The 21,924-nt window shown below is 33.4% G+C and overlaps 1 protein-coding gene across 1 annotated transcript; it reads right to left on the bottom strand.

Moving 5' to 3' along the window:
• Nucleotides 1-1,665: 1,665 nt before the first annotated feature.
• LOC107878205 (expansin-A15) lies at nt 1,666-20,964 on the bottom strand. Its single transcript, XM_016725129.2, has 4 exons — nt 20,827-20,964; nt 19,053-19,186; nt 4,292-4,580; nt 1,666-2,735 (listed from the first exon to the last, which is right to left on the bottom strand). The coding sequence occupies exons 2-4, from the start codon at nt 19,180-19,182 to the stop codon at nt 2,429-2,431; spliced, it is 726 nt and encodes a 241-aa protein (XP_016580615.1). The 5' UTR covers nt 19,183-19,186; nt 20,827-20,964; the 3' UTR covers nt 1,666-2,428.
• Between the last annotated feature and the right edge of the window lie 960 nt (nt 20,965-21,924).

Here is a 21,924-nt window from a genome sequence, read left to right as displayed (position 1 = left end):
TTACTCTATCACCACTAATTTATTATTATGATCATTTAAGCATTCAAAAATAAATAATATTTAATAAAAAAGAGTAAAATAGACAAAATGATATGTCAACACAAAAAATTTGATTGACTATCAAAATTGTATTAGTGACATATAAATTGAGACGGGACAGAAGAAGATATAAAGTAACATATATTATTTGCAAATGAGATAAAAAGTATTGTAAATAACAATAATTAACAAAAATATTTAAAAAATTGACTGATTGCCGAAATTTTATCTGTGCCGCATAAATTGGGACGAAGAGAGTATTCATATCTTATTGAAAAATTATGTAAAAAATATTATAAATCACATAATTAACAATTTTAAAAATTTAAATAATATAAAATATTTGGCTGACTCTCGAAATTATATCATTGTCACTTAAATTAAAATAGAAGAAAAAATATTATAAATCATAATAATTAAAAACTTAGATTATTTTATTGATTAATTATCTAAATTCTATTTACGTCATATAAGTTGAAATAAAAATAATATATATTGGATCCATGCTTAGCACGGGCCGTGCATACGTAGTTTTATAAGACGATGTTTCATTAGAAGGATGATACATGGCAGGAGTTGGTGTAATTGCACAATTTTGCAAGTGATCATTTGGATCACTCAAAGCCGCAAACATAGATGACATATATAATTCAAATGGAAAGGAAGCTTCGAGTAATTAGTAAAGTTGATGTCATGTGATTAGGAGGTTATGAGTTTAAATATTGAAAATAATCTTTGATAGAAATATAAGATAAGACTGTGTATAATATATATTTGAAATTGAATCCTTTCTCAAATTCTATTCATAGCAGAAACTTTATAAGTACACTGACCCGTCCTTTTTATATACATAATTCAAATTAATTCTGGAAAAGAAGCAAATTTTATACATAGATTTAATAGAGGGGAATAGGAAAGTACTTGAATGTAGATGATGTTGAACTTTTGACTTCACGCGTTATGAAATAAATTTTATACTATTTAACAACTTTTTAACACGTTCTACAATTGGACAAGTGGGGACAGAGATTCAAACCCGTCCATTTCCGACGTCGTTGAATGTATTTTCCTACTTGTCCACTAGCACACTCCACATCAGATGTAAATTAGCATAATTACTCTATTTCCATATTTTGGTGACCGTCCTTATCTCCTTTTCATACTGTAGTCAAAATGATGCAAATAAATGAACCAATTTTGATATAGTTGTTATTTGCTGCATAGATATCTAGTTTTGGCATCTGTTGTTATTGCAGAGAAGCTCCAGAGAAGCTATAACAACTTGAACATAATCCATTTCTGCCACTTGAATCTTAATAACAAAGAACAAATGTTATCTGCTGTATATCTATCTAATTTCTGGCATCTTGCATGCTTGCTTAGACTATGTGTCGAAATCTGAAGTCCCTTTGGGTTGTGATATGCTGGACTGCCGGCCCGTTACATATTCACGATAGGATAGTTTGAAATTATTCACATTTAATGAGAAGTTTTGGGTTGAAACCGCGAGAATGAAGAACCTTTCTGTATGAATCATACTATCTAAGACTTACTTCGACGCTAATCTAGATTAATTAATCGTCCTACCTAACGTGCTTGTGATACCAAATGGTTAAACCAAAAGAGAAAAAAAAAACTCCGTCAAATTTCATTTGCTAGAAGGTTTTATACATAGAGGGATCTAGGAATTTAAGAAAAGTAAAAGATAACACCACAGGTAAAATAACAAAAAAGGAAAAAAAACGAAGACCATATAGTAACCCAAAACAAGAACGAAGAACAAGTTTATATACAGACAACCACATGTCCGTTGCTCATTACTGCACTAGTTATCTGGATTAATTATACACAGTAACACAGAGCAACTATATATGTCTACAACTAAAGATTAGGAGAAAAAAGTTTCCGAATTTCTCCAACTTATACAGACTCCTAAATGAGGATGGTGAAAGAGTCCACCACTGCATTGCAACAAAAGGAAAACAAAAATATATAAATTAAAAAAAGCCAAAACTAATGGCCTCAAGGATATTAGAGGGTCCCAAAGCTACGCTACCCTTAATTCAAATTAACATGACACGAGGACAACTTTAAAATCCCTATGTACTAACGACCTCTTAGGCTTTAGTCAAGTAGTAAGACCCTAACACATGATGTGTGAATTAGATTCACGTCACACGTCCAGAACTTAAAAAAAACTTTACATTTAAGTAGAGAAAAGTGTGGCTTAGACTCACGTCACACGTCTAGAACTTAAAAAAAAAACCTTATATTTAAGTGGAGAAAAGTATATGGACATACTCATTATTCAATTCATCGAGTTTTAAACCATGTGCCACAAAACGTATACGTAATTCTTGCACGCAGCCAAATGCTTAGGGAAACCCTTTCAGTGGAACTGACCACCTGTGTATGTCTTCCCAAAAGACCAGCTAGCAGGGGCAACATTTTTAGAGACCACACTACGTCCATCACTTGTGGTAACCTTAAATGAAAGGCTTTGTCCATTTAACAAACTGTTGCTTTGCCAGTTTTGGCCCCAGTTTCTTGGCATAGACTGCCATTGAGTTTTCGATCCTTTAATGGCTACAGCATGAACATCACCAGCACCACCAACATTAGTCACTAGTACCAAGTTGAAGTAAGAGTGTCCATTGATGGTGAACCTGATTCCCCCCTTTCTTCTGCAGGGTACCCTGAAAAAGTTGACAATAGAGTTACGTTAATTTACTGTATCACAAGCATTTGTAGGAGCGACCTAACAGTTAATGAAGCTAAAACGAACTGGGGAAAGAAGAGTTTAAATTCCAATAAAGGAAAAAAGTTTTAGGTGATTCTTTTGTGTTGTCTATGTCTTGGCAGACAGAGTACGTGTGATGGTAGGACATAGCCAATATCTAGTGGTCTAAGCAGGTGATGTATAAGCAGGCATTGACGGTTAGGGCTAAACATATTTTGGTTCAAATTGAAAAAATTAAAAAATTAAAAATTAAAATAAAATTTAATTTTGATTTTGATTTTTCGGGTTAGTTTTGATTTCAAATTTTAAAAATTTGATTAAAGAGTTCGGTTTTCAGTTTTTCTAAAAAAAAATCGGTTAAACCAAGAAATCAAAATTATATAAATAATGTATATATTTTATTATATATAAAAGATATGTATATATTTTATTATATATATTCAGTATAAATGTAATATGTATTAAGTAACTCAAACCATCAAACGCCTTACAAGTTATGTCCCTAACCCTAAGTGTTCATTTCAACACTGGTTATTGACTTGTTTGAAGGCTTTCAGCGGCGCCTCGAGGAGACAAGATAACGAGTGTTGAGTATATGAAACTTATGGTTATTTCATTTCATTTAATGCCTGTTGAGTTATTTATATTTGTGAATGAAAAACAGATTTGAAAAAAATTATTTTTCTAAAAAAATCACCAATTTTAAATGTCCAGTCATGATAAAAAAAGATTACTACTTTAATCTTCAAAATCGAAATAAAAATTCGAAATAACCGAACCGAATTTGTAGAAATCGAACCAAATTGAATTCGAAAATAAAAAAACTAAATCGATATTAAACAATCAAACCGAACAAATCTCAATGTCCACCCCTAGCCACAGTTATACAAAACAATAATTCTTATATTGCAATGCTTGAGTGGCTAGAGTAGAAAATACAGTCATGAGTCAAGAACATGTTTCTCCTACTTAAAATTTGCTAAAAAATTGCAAATGTCCTAAATAGATAAAATGGAGCCTTACCCAAGTACAATTTTCAATAACACAACGTGAGACCACTGAGAACCCAAAACGGTGAACCCTGGGTTTTGCTCTATAATTGAATAAAAAAAGGTCCAATAGTCAAATAGACATTACACTTCCATTTCTCTGTACAAGTATTCTAACGACTTGGACCATTGACTAAACATATGCGACAACTTGAGTATCAAGTTCAATAAAGTGCGAGTATTTCACGTGCAAAACGAGTGTTCATATGATGTTTGGAAAGAATATCACTTTAGCGAGCATTATTTTGGTCAAATACAGTTAGACCTTTCTATCTCTTATAACAATATTTCATTACAATGACAAAGTTTCTTTTTCTAAAATACCAATTATTCATGTTATGTTTTATATTATATGATCGAGTTGATCTTTCAAACAACTAAACACTGTAGACGCCAAAATTTTTCAAGAAAAATGGCATCGTTATAGATACTTTTGACTGTACATAAAACCAAGTGAACGTACCTTCTATAAGCAATAGGGACAACTCCAGCTCTGTATTGGGCAATGTGCTGGAAGATAGGCTGAGAAAGGTCAAAGTGGTGAAGTGAAGGGTTGCACCAGCCACCAGGTGGGCATAAATTGGTTGCTGTTACCCTAATAGAGTCTGACAAGCACCATTTGTGTTCATTTATACACTTAATCTCATAGCAGGATCCACAACTCAACCCATTGTTGAACAAAGTTGTGCTCAAAGCTGCAGTTCTTGTTCCATAACCTTGCTCATATAGATTCCCATAACCACAAGCACCCCCTGTTGGAAAATGCATGTAAGTAAAGTTTCACAAGAATCAACATAGTGTGAGCAATCCTCATGAAATTGGCTAGTTTTACATTGATTATTAGCTTACCATAACTCTCCCCGTTTATCCATAGCCAATGTGAGCTTAACAAGAACTAGCAACTTAAACAAAGACAAAATTATGGGGAATTATATGGGTTCAATTGAACCCTTGGTTTCCTCTTCAACTTTGTGATACATATGAATCCAAAAACATAAATGTAATGAAATCATAATCATTTTTGAAAATTCACTAACTCTAAATCCTGGATTCACCGGCCTATTTACCAGCTCACGGAGAGCCCTATTTCCTCTGCTTATCCTATGAAAATTGAGCTTAGAATCTCCTCATTTATGGAGGAAATCTTAGAGAAAAAGAGAGAAAAGAAAAAGGGAACATATTTTATTTCATTGTGCAGTAAATCAAATCAATTGTAGAGCTGGGAGCTCATATATATAGACAAAACATGAGCCCCAAAATATCTTCTAAATGTACACCAATATGCCAGTTTATAGCCAGCTCAACTAACTCAAACAACCTAACCAACTCATTGCTAACTCATTGCTACAGAAGAAACAAAATTAACTCTTTCAATGAAACAGTAAAACAGTAAATCCTCTAACTAATAGCTACTAAGCTAAAATGTAATAATAATATGTGAGCACACTAAGCTTGTCAAGGAGATACAAATCTTAAGAATGACCCAAGCCTTTGGTTAACAGATCAATTATTTGATGTTGTGTAGAAACATATTGAGGCCGAACTAGGTCAGACTTGATTTTGTCACGTATAAGGTGACAATCAATCTCAATGTGTTTAGTTCTCTCATGGAAAATGGGATTAACAGCTAGTTGAAGAACAAACTTGCTATCATTCAAGGTAGTAACAAGTTGTTGAATAGAAACACCTAAATCCAAGAAACCAAGCAACCTCTACAACAACTAAGGCCACGATCCTGTATTCAACCTCAGCTGAACTCCTGTACATTGTCTGCTATTTTTTTACACTCTAAGACACTAAAAGCTCCCAAACTTCACATAACAAGTGATAGATCCTTTAATGTTTGGGCAAGCAACCCAATCTGAATCACACCAACAAGTTAGCTTTATAGCTGGTTGAGCCTGCAGCCCAACACCTTATACTTGTAGCCCCAAAATATCTTCTAAACCTACATCACTATGCCAGCTTATAGCCAACTCATCTAACTCTAGCAACCTAACTAACTCAATGTTGTAGAAAAAATAAAATTAACTATTTTAATAAAATAGTAACTCAATAAAACATTACAACAATAAATCCTCTAGTTGATATCTACTAAGCAAAAATGTAATTATAATGTGTGGTATTGGTTCTTCTGATGGTAACATCCTCCTCAAACTGAACGGTACAAAATATTGAGCACACTAAGCTCTCCAAAGAGATACGAATATTTAGAATGACCCAAGCCTTTGGTTAACAGATCAAATGTCTGATTCTATATAGAAACATATTGAGGATGAACTAGGCTAGACTTGATTTTATCACGTATAAAGAGACAATCAATCTAAATGTGTTTAGTTCTCTCATGGAATATGAGATTAACAAGTAGTTAAATAGTAGACTTTCTATTATTCAAGATAGTGACAGGTTGTTGGATAGAAACACCTAAATCAATGAAAAAGACCAAGCAACCTCTAGAATAGCTGAGGCCATGCTCCTATATTTATGCTCAACTGAACTCCTGGACATTGTCTGTTATTTCTTTGCTTTCTAAGATACTAATAACTCCCAAACTTGATCACATAACTAGTGATAGATCCTCTGGTGTTTGGGCAAGCAACCTAGTCTGAATCACACCAACAAGTTAGCTCTATAGCTGGTTGAGCCTATCGCTAAATATCTTGCCCAATTGTACCTTTCAAATGTCTTAAAACTTTAGTAGCTACATCTTAGTAAGACTTCTTTGGGTGTTACATGAATTGACTTATAGTTTGCACTATTAGCAAATATCAAGTCTAGTTATAGATTCATACATGAGCTTACCAACAATTCTCTAATAAGAACTTATATCTGAAGGGACTGCATCCTGAGTAGAACTATCAGCTTGATCAAACTCTACTGATGTGAGCCTTAAATTAGACTACAATAGAGTAGGTGCTAGTTTAGCACCACTAAGTCTAATGTCTGAAATAAGCTCCAAAATGTACTTTCTTTGATTTAGAGTGACACCTTTATGAGATCTTAGGACTTCAATGCCTAAGAGACTTAAGCTCCCCTAAGTCTTTCAATTTAAATTATTGATGTAAAGTTTTTTTTACTTTAGCAACCTGCATATTGCTACCGATAATGAGAAAATCATCAACATAAACCAAGAAAACCATCGTACCTTTCTCTCTTTTTGGGTAAACAAAGAATAATCATGAGAACTCTATGCAAAACATATAGCTAACAAGGCATTAGTTAGCTTGACATTCCACTGTTTAGAGGATTGATTGAGCCCATATAAAGACTTAAAAAGTCTGCAGACTTTAAATTTGCCCTCACTTCTGAAACCATAAGGTAATTTGTAATACCCCGTATTTTCCTAGCTTAGATTAACCCTCAGTACATGGGTTATCCTAGATAATTTTTTTGAAAATCTCAGTAATTTTCAGATTTGAGCCTGCCATTGCGTAGGAAATTCAATTAGCTTTCCAATGATATAAAATTCACCTAAACCCGACAACCGGGTAAGGAGTTATGATGATTTTAAGTTTCAGTTGTTAAACAATGTCATTCAGGCCAGTAGCACATTGTGGAGTGTGTTAGAATAGTAATTTTCAATTTTCAGTGTTGCTCCACAATATTGGCATGTCACGCCATAGACCCAGTTCACATTGTCAATTTCCAGTGTGCCACCGCGATCCCACCGCGTCGTCATGCATTTCCGATTCGCAACTAAAGTGCAATGCGATACCACCGCATCGCGCCACCATGCAATTTCCCAGTTGAAAAATTAAAGTTGCTCCCAGGGTTAAAACAATCTTTTTCTATGATTTTATTCTGCCCAGATGTGGAATTTAAGCCCTAAAAATGTGTAAAACCCTTCATTATTCACTTTTTCCCAAAATCAAAAGATAATTCTCTCTCCAAAAAACAAATTCTAGTCCAAGAATCAAGGTCCATCTTCAAGAATCTCCCCAAGAACCTTCAAGAACTCTTTTTCTAAGGTATGTTAGATGTTTATCTATGGATTCTTATCTTCCATGGAGCCCAAGAATCTCTTTTCAAGATACAAGATTTATGATTTATGATTTTCATGTTTGAATTTAATTATATCCATGTTCATGATGTTGTTTGAGTTTTAATCCATGATTTAGATTACAAGTTCCAAGAATTAATTCTAGGATGCATTGAATCACATGATATTCATGATAAATCCTTCAAATTGCAAGTTGATTGTTGTAACCATGTTAACCCTAAGTGTTTATGATTTAGTGAACCAAGTATGCTTCTTATGTGTTTGAGAATGAAATAATGCCATTATAGCATGCTAACGTTTATTCCCCATTCATGTACAAGTTAATGCATTACAAGTGTCTGATGGAATGTCTCTATGAATGAATTATGACCAAGAGATCATTGTTATGTTATTCAAGATTTTGTTTTTCTTTGCTTTTCATGCTATCTAGTCCTGGGGGTATTTAATATCCGACAACTTAGCTGTTTATTTAGAGCTAGTGTCAATTATAAAATAGTATCAGTTATGATACAATCAGTAGTACTCTCAGTCTGTTACAAAACTTAGTAGAATTTAGTTAGTTCCAGAACTTAGGAAAACTCAGTAATATCAGTGAATTTAGTCCAGTGTAACAGTTTAGTGTCTTTCAGTTGAGAGTAGGATTCAGAACCGAGTAAACCCAAGGATGGGGGCTCACCTGCTAGCAGAGGGTATGATTCTTAGAAGCAATCCTTGTATTCCAGAACTACGTAGCCAACGTAGGTTGAGACATCAAACCTGCCAGTTGAGGGTTGATGAGGTATTCCAACCTATCAGATGAGGGTACCACCGTTCTCGTTTAGGGAACCTACCAGTAGAGGGTTACTCTTCAGCTTGTCTTTACCCATGGCACGATACTGGCACCCTTTCAATTGGGGTTACACATTGAGCCCTATTAGTTTAAATTGGGGCATGTCGTTTAGATGATTATCTCTCACAGTTTTAGTTTTAGTCTCAGTCTTCAGAATAGAACTCAATTTAGTTCTACAAAATCAGGACTGTCAGATACAGTCACTTAGTTATCAGTAATACAGATTATCAGTGATCTCAAATTAGTAGTATATTCAGTTATCAGATTCAGTTCCAGTATACTCAGTCACAGTATGTATAGTATGTTTAGTAGTTACAGATCCTCTATGTATGCTAATCCATCTCTTGCTTATTATTTAGTTAGTTATTTTTCATATATATAAACCTATGCATTCAGCCTTACCTCATTTAGCATACCAGTACATGCCCACGTACTAACCGCATACCCGTTTCTTGCGCTATGGTTTTTCATATCATAGGTTCGGACGCTTAGGTTTCTGACCGAGCTTATCCAGATTCAGCCAGCAGTAGCAGATTTAGCAGTGAGCCCTCATCTATCGAGGATATGCTTTTATTTCAATACTTCAGCTAGCAGTATTTTAGTAGATAGAGTTAGTTGGGGAATTGTTCCATCAACTCCATTTTCAGACAGATTCAGTTAGAGACTTTTTAGACTAGATTTTTAGACAGTATTCAAATTCAGATGTTATTATATTTTATCAGTATTTTAGATGTTTTGAACCTTATGGCATTTCAGACTATTTTTTCACAATTATTATAGTATTATTACTCAGTGCTCACAGTAGGTACCAGCTCATGGGTTAGCTTATGGTCCCTCGGGATCGTAACTACCGTGTAGCGTCCAGGGTACAAACTCGGGGCATTACAAAATTGGTATCAGAGACTAAGGTTTAATAGAGTCCTAGGAAGTTTTAAAAGCCACATCGTGTAGAGTCTTGTGCATGGGTGTGTAGCACTCCCCACTTATGGACATGAGGCTATGAGATATTTTAGGAAAAGTTTTCCTTCTTTCAGTATTCATGTCGTGCGAGTAAGCATAAGCTCAAGTTAATCTCTCAGTCCCAAAAAGACTAACGAAAGAAGAACTGAAAACCAGTCTGCCCCTCAGCCCGTTTAGGCAGATCCCCTGGATGAATATGTCTATCACGTAGAATTCAGAGCTGCATTCACTACTCAAGCCAATTCAGTAGTAGCTCAGAGTGAACGGCCAGCTGCTGTTCTGGCTAACCCAGTGGCCAATACTGCTGCAACCAGAATTCAGGACTTCACCCGAATGAATCCTTCTTCTTTTACGGGGTCTAAGTCAGAAGAGGATCCACAAGATTTCCTCAATCAGATTCAAAAAGTCACAAACATCATGGGAGTAACTTTCAGTGAGAGTGTCGAGTTAGCCGCCTATCAGATACAAGATGTAGCCCATACATGGTTTAATCAGTGGAAGGTAGACAGGGGGTATAGATGCAGAGCCCATAGAGTGGGAAGAGTTTGCTACTACCTTTTTAGATAGATTCTTTCTCTTAGAGATGAGAAAATTTAAAATGTTAGAGTTCATCAATCTCAGACAAGGTAGTATGAGCATAAAAGAGTATTCCCTTAAGTTTACTCGGTTAGCCAGGTATGCTCCCCATGTAGTAGCGGACAATAAGTCCAGAATGAGCAAGTTTGTATCTGAGGTATCAAATAGTATGGTTAAAGAGTGCAGAACAATAATGTTGATTAAAGCTATAGACATATCTAGGCTTATGGTCCATTCTCAATAGATTGAGGAGCAGAAGCTTAGGAAGAAGGAGAGAGAGAATAAAAGGGCTAGAACAGGTAGCTTTAATTTCAGTCAGCCTAAGTAAAAAAATGATAACCGTTCCCAGTTTTGTCCAAAGTCTTCAGTCCCAGATTCATCCTCAGCCAGTGTACCGATGACTCAGGATAACGTAAGTAATAGTCGTACTAATCCATTTTGATGAGACTGTGGTAAGAATAATAATTGTATGTGCAAAGCTGTCGGTGATGTTTGTTTTGAGTGTGGCAAGCCAGGTCATAGAGTCAGAGATTGTCCTCATTCAGGTTCTCAAGTTCAGTATAGTCGTCCTTCAGCCCAGTCAGGTCACCCAAATCAACAAGGTGCCATTTCCAGTGCCACTAGTGGGCAACGCCTAAACAGGTTTTACGTACTTCATTCCAGACAAGATCAGGAATGTTCTTCTGATGTGGTCACTGGTATGTTACAGACTCTTATTTATATATTAATGCCTCAGTTTTAGATCCCAGATATTCAGTCATGATTTAGTTTATACGTGCCCCGTGCATCGTCTCATACTTTTCCTTAGTATCTCAGCCAAGTCAGCATTCTCGAAGGACATAGTATCCCAAGGGGGAGATGCACAATAATACTCAAGCTATCACGATCTAAACCTCCTATTTTCTCTTCACATAGGAAATCTAGTTGAAGTAATGGGTCCTCATAGTTGACCCTCAAGTCCCAATCTCAGCCGTATGACCATCCCCCTGTTATGACACGTATCCAAGAAATCAGTTCAGTTTATGTATCATGATTCAGACTTATTCATGTCCTTATGTTCCCGTTCATGAATATTCAGTCATGTCTTTATTAATCCGTTCAGACATGTATTCATGGATCAGACATGCATGTTCAGAATATAAGTTCAGTCTATCAGACCAGTCACGTAATCATGTTTCAGTTGTGCATGTCTAGTTTAGTACGTAAACTCAGTCTGTCCATACTCTCTCATCTTAACTAGCCATATTTGAGGATGAATATTCCCAAGGAGGAGATACTGTAATACCTCGTATTTCCCTAGCCTAGATTAACCCTCAGTACATAGGTTATCCTAGATTAAATTTTTGAAATGCTCAGTAATTTTTATATTTGATCCTACCATTGCATAGAAAATTTAATTAGCTTTCCAACGATATAAAATTCGGCTAAATTCGACAATCGAGTAAGAAGTTATGACGATTTTAAGTTTTAGTCGTTAAACATCATCATTCAGGCCAGTAGCGCGTCGCAGAGTGTGTTAGAATAGCAATTGTCAATTTCCAGTGTTGCTCCACAATTTTGGTGCATCACACCATAGACCTAGTTCACAATTGTCAATTTACAGTGTGCCAATGCGATCCCACCACGTTGCGGTGCACTTCCAGTTTGTAACCAAAGTGGAAACACAATACCACCGCATTGCGCCACCATGTAATTTCCCAGTTGTCATTTTCTAGTGGACTGGCGCGATAGTGGTACATCGCGCCAAGGTTCAAATCTGGAAAATTTAACAAAAAATTAAAGTTGCGCCCAGAGTTAAAACAGTCTTTTCCTATGATTTTATTCCACCGAGATGTGGGATTTAAGCCCTAAAAATGTGTAAAACCCTTTATTATTCACTTTTCCCCCAAATTAAAAGATAATTCTCTCTTAAGGAAATAAACTCTAGTCCAAGAATCAATGTCCATCTTCAAGAATCTCCCCAAGAACCTTCAAGAACTCTTCTTCTAAGGTATGTTAGATATTCATCCATGGATCATCACCTTCCATGAAACCTAAGAATCCTTTTTCAAGATACAAGATTTATGATTTCCATGTTTGAATTTGATTGTATCCATGTTCATGATGTTTTTTGAGTTTTAATCCATGATTTAGATTACAAGTTCCAAGAATTAATTCTAGTATGCGTTGAATCACATGATATTCATGATAAATCCTTTAAATTGCAAGTTGATTGTTGTAACCATGTTAACCCTAAGTGTTTATGATTTAATAAACCAAGTATGCTTCTTATGTGTTTAAGAATGAAATAATTCCATTTAGCATGCTAACGTGTATTCCCCATTCATGTACAAGTTAATGCATTACAAGTGTTTGATGGAATGTCTCTATGAATGAATTATGACAAAGTGAACATTGTTATGTTATTCAAGATTATGATCTTCTTTGCTTTTTATGCTATTGGTTCGTAGGGGTATTTAATACCCGATAACTTAGCTATTTATTTAGAGCCAGTATCAGTAGTACTCTCAGTCCATTACAAAACTTAGTAGAATTCAGTTAGTTACAGAACTTAGGAAAACTCAATAATATCAGTGAATTCTGTCCAGTGTAAGAGTTTAGTGTCTTTCAGTGGGGAGTAGGATTCAACATCGAGTGAACCCAAGGATGTGGGCTCACCTGCCAGCAGAGGGTGTGATCCTTAGAAGCAATCCTTGTGCTCAATAACTACATAGCCAGCGTAGGTTAAGACATCAAACCTGCCAGTTGAGGGTTGATGAGGTGTTCCAACCTGTCAGATGAGGGTACCACCATTTCCATTTAGAGGACCTACCAGTAGAGGGTTACTCTTCAGCTTGTCTTTACCCGTGGTACGGTACTGACACCCTTCTAATTGGGGTTACATATTGGACCCCTTAGTTCAGATTGGTGCATGTCGATTAGATGATTATCTCCCACAATTTTAGTTTCAGTCTCAGTCTTCAGAATAGAACTTAGTTTAGTTCTACAGAATCAGGACTGTCAGATACAGTCACTCAGTTATCAGTAATATAGATTATCAGTGATCTCAGATTATTGGTATGTTCAGTTATCAGTTATTAGATTCAGTTCCAGTATACTCAGTCACAGTATGCACAATATGTTCAGTAGTTACAGATCTTTTATGTATGCTAATCCAGCTCTTGCATATTATTCAGTTAGTTATTGTTCATACATATGAACCCATGCATTCATCCTTACCTCATTTAGCATACTAGTACATTCCCACATATTGACCGCATACCCATTTATTGCGCTATGATATTTTATATCATAGGTTCAGACGCTCAGGTTTCTGACCGCGCTTAGCCAGATTCAGCCAGCAGTAGCAGATTTAGCAGTGAGTCCTCATCTATCGAGAATATGCTTTTATTTCAGTACTTCAGCTTAATAGTATTTTAGGAGATGGAGTTAGTTAGGGGGTTATGCCATCAACTCCACTTTCAGACAGATTCAGTTAGAGGCCTTTTAGACTAGATTTTCAGACAATATTCAGATTTAGATATTATATTTTGTCAGTATTGTAGATGTTTTGAATCTTATGGAATTTCTGTCTATTTTTCCACAACTATTACAATATTATTACTTAGTGCTCACAGTAGGTACCTGATCATGGGTTGACTTTTGGTCCCTCAGGATCGTAAGCACCATGTAGCATCCAGGGTGCAGACTCGGGGCGTTACATATTTTTATGTGAACTTTCTCATCCAAATCACCTTGTAAGAAGGCATCATATACATTCATCTAGCATAAAGTCTAACCTTTAGAAATAACCATATAAAATAACACATCTCACTATCGCCATTTTACAACCGGTGAGAAGGTATCATGGTAGTCGAAACCCTCCTGCTGATTGTAGCCCTTTGCGACTAATCTTGACCTAAATATTTTGACTTCTTAATTAGGTAAGTACTTAATATGATACACCTATCATTGAACCAATAGACGTTTTGCCTTGTGAAAGATCAATAACTTCCCAGGTCTTATTTTCTTCAAGATCTTGAATCTCTAATTTCATGGCTTGAATCCATCTATTATCCTTTGCTGTTTTTTTGAAAGTTTTTGGCTTTACTAAGAATGAAAACTTAGCTAAATAGATACGATAGCTAGCTAAAATATTGTCATAAAGCAAAGTATTAACCAAGGGATACTTCATTTATTTAGAAGGTATTTTATAGTCTTTCATCCACACAAGTGGCCTTATTGATCTAATAATTCTTCTAAGAGTTTTAGTCCCTGAAGATACTGTAGGACCTTTACCCGAGGCTTTTGGAGAATTATGAGGATTGGATACAACTGTAACTAGCCCTGGACTAGTTGAATCATCCATACACTCTTCAGCTGAAAGATTAAGAATCTCCTCAGCTGCATAAGTATTGACACGAGACAAAAAATTAATAAGGGCTCTGCATGGGCTGACTTTGTAAAAGGGAACTTATATTCCTTAAAGAACACATCTCTGCTGATAAAGATTTTCTTGGTATCCAAATATAAGAGAAAATAACCCTTTTGCGTAGCTGAATACCCCATCAAAACTGATGGTTTTACTCTTTCTAAAAATATATCCCCGCAGTAACTATAGTAGCATAACACAAACAACTAAACACTCTAAAGTGATTTAAGGGATCTTTAAAAAAGTAACTCATAAGGATTCTTTCTTGTAGTAACAAAAGAAGGTAATCGAGTCATCAGGTATACTGCTATTTCAATGCACACCCACAGAATTTGATAGGCATGTTAGGTTGAAATTTGAGAGCTCTAGCTATGTTCAATATTTGTCTATGCTTTCTCTCTATTATTCCATTTTATTGTGGTGTATGAACACAACAACTCTGATGATCTACCCCTTGATATTGAAATAATTCTTTACATTTAGAGTATTAAAGAATTTTGTACCATTATCAGACCTCATAGACTTAATATGCAAACTAAATTGAGTCTTTTTCATTAAAAAGAAATTGTTGATAGCTACAATAGTTTCAGACCTAAGATGCAACAAATAAATCTATGTGTATATTCTGGAGTCATCCACTACAATCAAGAAATAATACCCCTTGTTAAAGGTTGGGACTTTGTAAGGGCCTCATAGATACAAGTGAACAGTATCAAAAGCTTTAGATAATCTAGAGGTACTAGTAGGAATTAACAATATATGATGCTTAGCTAATGGACAGACTGGGCAGTTATTTACAAGATCCCAATCAGTAGTACTTTTCAACAAGTCTAATGACATGAGAACTTGAGGTGAAGGGTGTACAAGCCTCTTGTGCCACAAAGTACATTTTTTATACTGAGATCCCTGCTGCTAGATCTTGGTGTTTATTTATCTCTGCTTTATTCTTCACTTCATTTCTACTTCTAAAGATGAAAAGTCCCCTTTTTTCTCTACCAATCCCCTTCACCCTACCAATGTAAAGATACTAAAATATACAAAAGTTAGGGTAAAAAGAGACAGAGCAAGACAACTCCTTGGTGATTTTGAAAACAGGAAACAAATTGAATTTGAAGTCTGAGACAAATAACATATTTTTAATAGCCTTATCTGCAAATATAGGCACCTTTACAATATGAGAAATTCCAACTGCATCTCCTGTAGGTAAATTTACCTTGTTTCTTTATGTTGTATCTTAGTACTGATCATTAGTCAATAAGTGTCTAATGGATGCTACATAGTAAGAAGCACTATAATCTACAATAGATTCATGAGTAAATAGATTATCCATTAGGTATGTAGCAATATCTAATGAGTTAGTCTGGTTACAGTCCTTGGTATCCTTGTTCAACAACAGCATGATCTGTCTATATTCATATTTTGTGAAACATTGTGCTTTGGCCACAAATGCATTATTCACTTCATAACTTGATGAACTAGCATGAGTATTACAATGATCCATGGAGATAGTGTTTGTTGAGACCCAGTAGATGCAAGATCACCAATACTAGACTGATTTCCAATGTTGTCAAAGTACTATTCCTCCAACCTTTATGATTTGACTATCCATAACCGCCCCTTGATTGCACATTATTATATCGAGGCTTATTTCTTGACTTCCAGTCATTTGGATATCTAATCAGTTTAAAGGAATTCTCATTAGTTTGCCGTATGAAATGAAAAAAATTCACATTGCATTTTTCTACCTATATAGCTTTGAGAGGGAGAATATTGAAATCTACTACTTTGCAAAGCAATTGGATCAGGATTATCACTTACAACAGCTGAACAAGCTGAATATTAGATCTCATCCTTAATTTCTCAAAAGGATCCATCTGCGCTCCTTTATTTAGTCTACTAAAAAACTGAATCAATCACATCCGTGTCAAGTGATCAACATAATCCTTCAACTTAGGGAAAGTGCAGCTAAGTGGAGGAATGACAATATCATACTCTCCTCAGAAGTGTTTCAATTTAGTGAAATACAATGAAATAGAATCAGTTCATTGTGAGAGGGTGGTAATTTCCCAATGACATTTATATACTCTTATGTGATTTTTCTTACCAAACGTCTCCTTTAGATCATGTCGAATCCAGAAAACACTAGTAGCATAAACAACTCCACCAAAAACTCCTCACAAACAATACTCATTATCCATGACAACACAGTAGCATTACATGTCTCCCATTGTTTATGTAACTTATCGCGATACAAATTTCTGGTATAAGTACCTGTCACAAAATCATATTTTTGCTTTCACAACAATGCAATCCTCTTCGATTTACTCTAAACTCCATAATTTTCTAAATTAGTCAACTTGATAGGAATCATAACCTCATCTGAAACATCAGATGGACAAATTTATAAAGGATCAATTTGATCACTTTTGATAGGAGCCATAACTGAAATTTAGCAAAACATAAGTGGTTTCTGCAAAAATGGAGATCTAAACTCGCCTTGATTATCTACTCTAGGTTATCAATATCTAATGCTATGATACCATGTGAAAATTGAACGTAGAAATATCTTCATCTATGGAGGAAATCTCTGAGCAACAGAGAGAAAAAAAAAGGAACAAGTTTTATTTCATTTTTTGCAGTGAATCAAATCAATTGTACAATTGAGAGATCAAATATATAGACAAATCATGAGCCCTACAATATCTTCTAAACCTACACCACTAACTTATACCACTATGCCAATTCATAGAAAACTCAACTAACTGTAGCAACCTAACTAACTCAATGCTGCAGAAGAAACAAAATTAACTATTCCAATGAAGCAGTAAAATAGTAAATCCTCTAACTGATAGCTACTAAGATAAAATGTACAATAATTTATAATATTGATTCTTCTGATTATAACATAGCCCTATGTCCCTCTCCCCACAAGGGGGTGTATTTTAGCGATGGATTCTATAGGAACATGATGACCCTATTTGGTTAAACACCTAGCGTCGAACTCAACGTTCCTTTGATTATAGTAATCAAAACAAGTTCCTAGCAGCATACACCTATGTTCCATTCATTATAATATTCCTAAGGGTTAAAATCGTTTATACCTTCGAACTTTGCTAAAAATCAAACACCCCCCTCAACTTCGAACATTAATCATTCTCCCTCCTTTTTCCTATTTGATTTTTTAAAATACCTATTTACCCTTATATTTATATCAATATTTGTATCTCTTTTTTTTTTAAATTTTTTTTATAAAAATATTTTTCATTTTTTAATCTATATAACATATTTTCTATAAAAGTTAAAATAAATGAGCAAAATAGTAAAAATTAATTTTATTAAAAATCAAAACTCTAATATATATATTTATACGTGAAAATAATAGGTAATTATAATTTTATAAATATATTTCAATGTAGGTATACAAATTCTCAAGTCCACCTTTTAACATTATTAATAAATTCTTTTATAATTAATTACAAAATCCAAAGGTACTTTTTACATTTAAAATTTTTATATTATATGTATTAAGTATGTACGTAAGTATGTAATTATATATATAGATGCATATTTTAATTTTATCTTATTCTTTAATGTCTATATAGATAAACGAGTTTGGGTTGTTAATATGAATTATTTTTTAAATTATAATTCAAAATCCATCAACAACAATCATTTGATTTGTAACAAATATACATCTACAAAAACATCATATCTAATGAAATTTTATAAGTGAGGTCTAAGGAGGATAGGGATACACAAACCTTACCACTACCTTGGAGAGGTAGAGAGATTGTTTTCGAAAGACCCTCGACTTTTAATTATTTTTGTATACCTACATTGAAATATGTTTATAATATTATAATTACCTATTATTTTCACGTATAAATATATATTAGATTTTTGATTTTTAATAAAATTAATTTTTACTATTTTGCGCATTTATAATATTATAGTTTGTCATTAAATTATATACATAATTAATATTTCTCACTTTTATTTTTTTATCTTAAAATTATTTTTAACTTTTATAGAAAATATGTTATATAGATTAAAAATAAAAAAAATATTTTTATAAAAAAGTTTTTTTTTAAAAGAGATACAAATGTTAAAATAAATATAAGGGTAAAATAGATATTTTAAAAAATCAAATAGGAAAAAGGAGGGAGAATGATTATTGATCAAAGTTGAGGGGGGATTTGATTTTTACAACAAAGTTCGGGGTTTAAATGATTTTAACCCTATTCCTAAATAAGTTCCTAGATAATAGAACTAATCAGATTGATGATAATGATATTATTGACAATAGTGAGTCTCGATGCTAGCGAGCATATTGATTATGACCTTGATTTGGAGATAAAATCGCTAACTAGGATGAATGGACTAATATTGTAAGCTGATTATGTTCAACCTAAATATGAAACAAGGGAGGAAAAAAGAAACATATATACCCATTGTCCCTGAGGCATCACCACCTCCATAGAATGTAGCATGACCATTGATCCACTCTCCTTTTCTATTACCCTCAACAAATGAGGCAATTGCAAGCAAACAAACCAGAAAAATCACAAGTGGAGCCATATTCCTACAGTAATGATTGGAACTTTTTAATTAGCACTTCCCATAGAATAAATTCAAGAAAAGTTCACATAATTTTAGAAATTTTCAAGAAAGACTAGTATTTTATTGGAGAATGTAGTTATGCAACAAAGAGTAAAAGTTAAGATTGAGTGCAGAAAGTTGAGAGAGTTAATTAGGGGATGTGAATAAGCTATTAGAAATAGGTGGCTTGGTTACTCTGTCTATCAAGGTATGGATATATGAGATGAAATTATCATAATATATTGAATTTTGACTTCACATTTTGGATTATATTCTTTCAAACACATTGATATCATTGCACCTACATCACTATGTTGAAAATAGGACTAGCTTCTTCACTCTACATCTTATTTCAAGGGAGGAATAGAATCTTAAGCTTAAATTTTGAATTCTAGAGAAAAACTTGCCAAGTTTTAAATAAAATAGTTTTTTAAACATAAGTATAAAATATGAGTCAAAAATATTAAATTCTGTTAAATCTGCAAATGGAACCGTATCTTCGAGCCTGATCCATTCAAATATGGAATTGTATATCTTGGAGTTACGAGAAAATAATAAAAATGATTCATTATGTTTGGGAGTAGGCCAATCACTAAAGGATATGATGCAGTTGATGAGGTTGCTTGTCCCTTAACCAGAGATCTCGGGTTCGAGCCCTGGCTATGGAAAAATCTGTGATAGAGAGCTGCCCCCGAATGGGTCCTACCCTGTGCGAATTCAAATTAGTTGGGCTCCAATATGGATACCGAACACCGAAAATCAAAAGAAAAAAGGGGACTAGGTTCAAAGCAGTTAAGCAGTTCTTAAATATACTAGTGAGAAGTTTTGGTTCTTTAAATTTGTCAAAAGTGAATGCTACTTTTGAGCTTCGTCAAATATTTTAACAAACTTTATTTTTTATATTTTCTAGAAACTTTGAAAGAAAAGATTTCGCATGAAATCACATTTGGAGATGTATTTTTTGCAATTTTTTATATTTAAATCTACTTCTAAAGTTTGATGTAACTTTTCGTGTACATATTTTGTAATTGTGATTAAATATTTGCTTATGTCCATGGCAGTTTGCGTTCAGTTTCAAGCATTTGATGAGATTTTTCTTGTATTTTTGATTAATTTATTTTTTCACAACCTTCCTTAAATCTAACAGCGAATTAGTTAAAACATTTCATAGAAACAAACTTTCCTCATTAAATCAAAGTTAGTAACTATTTATAATTTAAAAAGAAAACACATTCTATGTAATTCCTAATTTATATTGCTGAAAACGCCTCTTAGATAATTAATAGAATGATAAGTAATTTCAAATCTATCCTCCTGAAGAATAACAACAACAATAACATATGTAGTATAATCACACAAATATAGTTTAGAGAGTCTAGGATGTATGCAAATTTTATCCCTTACCTTTGTGGGGTAAAGAAGTTGTTTCCTATAGATCCTCACTCAAATAAAAAAAAAAGGAATTGCTAAGTGAATAAAATTATTTATTATCAGGATGGTTGTTGGAAATATTAATAATCTGGAATTAACCCCTCATCAAATAATACGATCAAACAATCTAACATATGTATGTATAATTTTTGGAAAACTCAATATAGAATTAATAATTATTTTGAAACGTACCTTAATTAAGCCATAGCAGTATGTTTTTGATAAGATCTCATTAAACACGATTGTTTCTCCATTACAAAGATTATTTTTTTGATCTCCTTAATTTCACCCTTTTTACTTACAAGTAATTAGTTAAACATTATGGATGAATACCACATAATTCATTCTTGGACTAGAGAAATGAGTGGTTATCTAAGTGGCTGATATTGTAAGTTACTTGCATTCATCAAATAATAATTTGTTACAAAATTAACCTAAGCCACAATCTACTATTTTCTTCTCTCTTTTATGTCTTTGCTTTTTCATATTTCTATTTTGTTGGTCAGTGAAAAACAACATATAGGTAGTGTACAAGTAAATTTCATGAAAGATCATTGAAGTATAAATTCATATCATGAAAAAAGTCATTTTCTTTCCATTACATAAAATAAAGGCAAAATGATTCGCTGGACCCCTGTACTATGTCAGTTTTGTAAGTTGGACACTTCTACTTATATGTTTGTCATTTGGATCCCTGAACCCACTAAAAAGCAACATTTTAAACACATTTTTGGAGAGTGTTTGGAGAGTGTAACACACTCCCCCACACCAGCTACCACATAAGCTGTCACGTGTGACACATCACCTGCCACGTCATTTTCAAGTATTTCATGAAATTTCAAGTCATTTTTAACATGCTACATGACAAATTAAATATTAAAATTAATTTAATCAAATAAAAAAATTATAAATTGTAAAAAAATTTAAATAATCATGTTTTTATTTTTGATCACACATTAAATATTAAATTCATTTCAAATAATTAAAATTCTTCTCCAACTAATTTAAATTTTTAACTATAAATTCATATATACAAACATAAATGAATTTTCGATTTCTAAATTTGAATATCTTTAACAAACATAATTAAAGAAATTATTTTTATAAATTGTAGGAATTTTAATACACAAACACAATAAATTTTTAATTTAAATTAATTTTAATTTTTAACTATAAATTCTAATACACAAACACAATAAATTTAACTAAACATCAAATTTATCCCAAATAATTGAAATTTCTCTCCAATTAATTTAAAGTTTTAACTATAAATTCAAATACACAAACATA

The sequence above is a fragment of the Capsicum annuum genome, chromosome 1 (assembly GCF_002878395.1).
Source record: "Capsicum annuum cultivar UCD-10X-F1 chromosome 1, UCD10Xv1.1, whole genome shotgun sequence".
NCBI classification, from domain to species: Eukaryota; Viridiplantae; Streptophyta; class Magnoliopsida; order Solanales; family Solanaceae; genus Capsicum; species Capsicum annuum.
Note: the sequence above shows the minus strand (reverse complement) of the source record. Positions and strands in the feature narration are given on the sequence as shown.

Excerpts from the sequence above, each read along its gene's own strand:
- LOC107878205 (XM_016725129.2), bottom strand. The coding sequence starts at position 19,182 with ATGGCTCCACTTGTGATTTTTCTGGTTTGTTTGCTTGCAATTGCCTCA. Across the intron at positions 4,581-19,052 it reads TGATGCCTCAGGGACAATGG|GGGGTGCTTGTGGTTATGGG; the intron begins GTATATATGTTT and ends ATTTTCCAACAG. Across the intron at positions 2,736-4,291 it reads GTCCCTATTGCTTATAGAAG|GGTACCCTGCAGAAGAAAGG; the intron begins GTACGTTCACTT and ends CAACTTTTTCAG.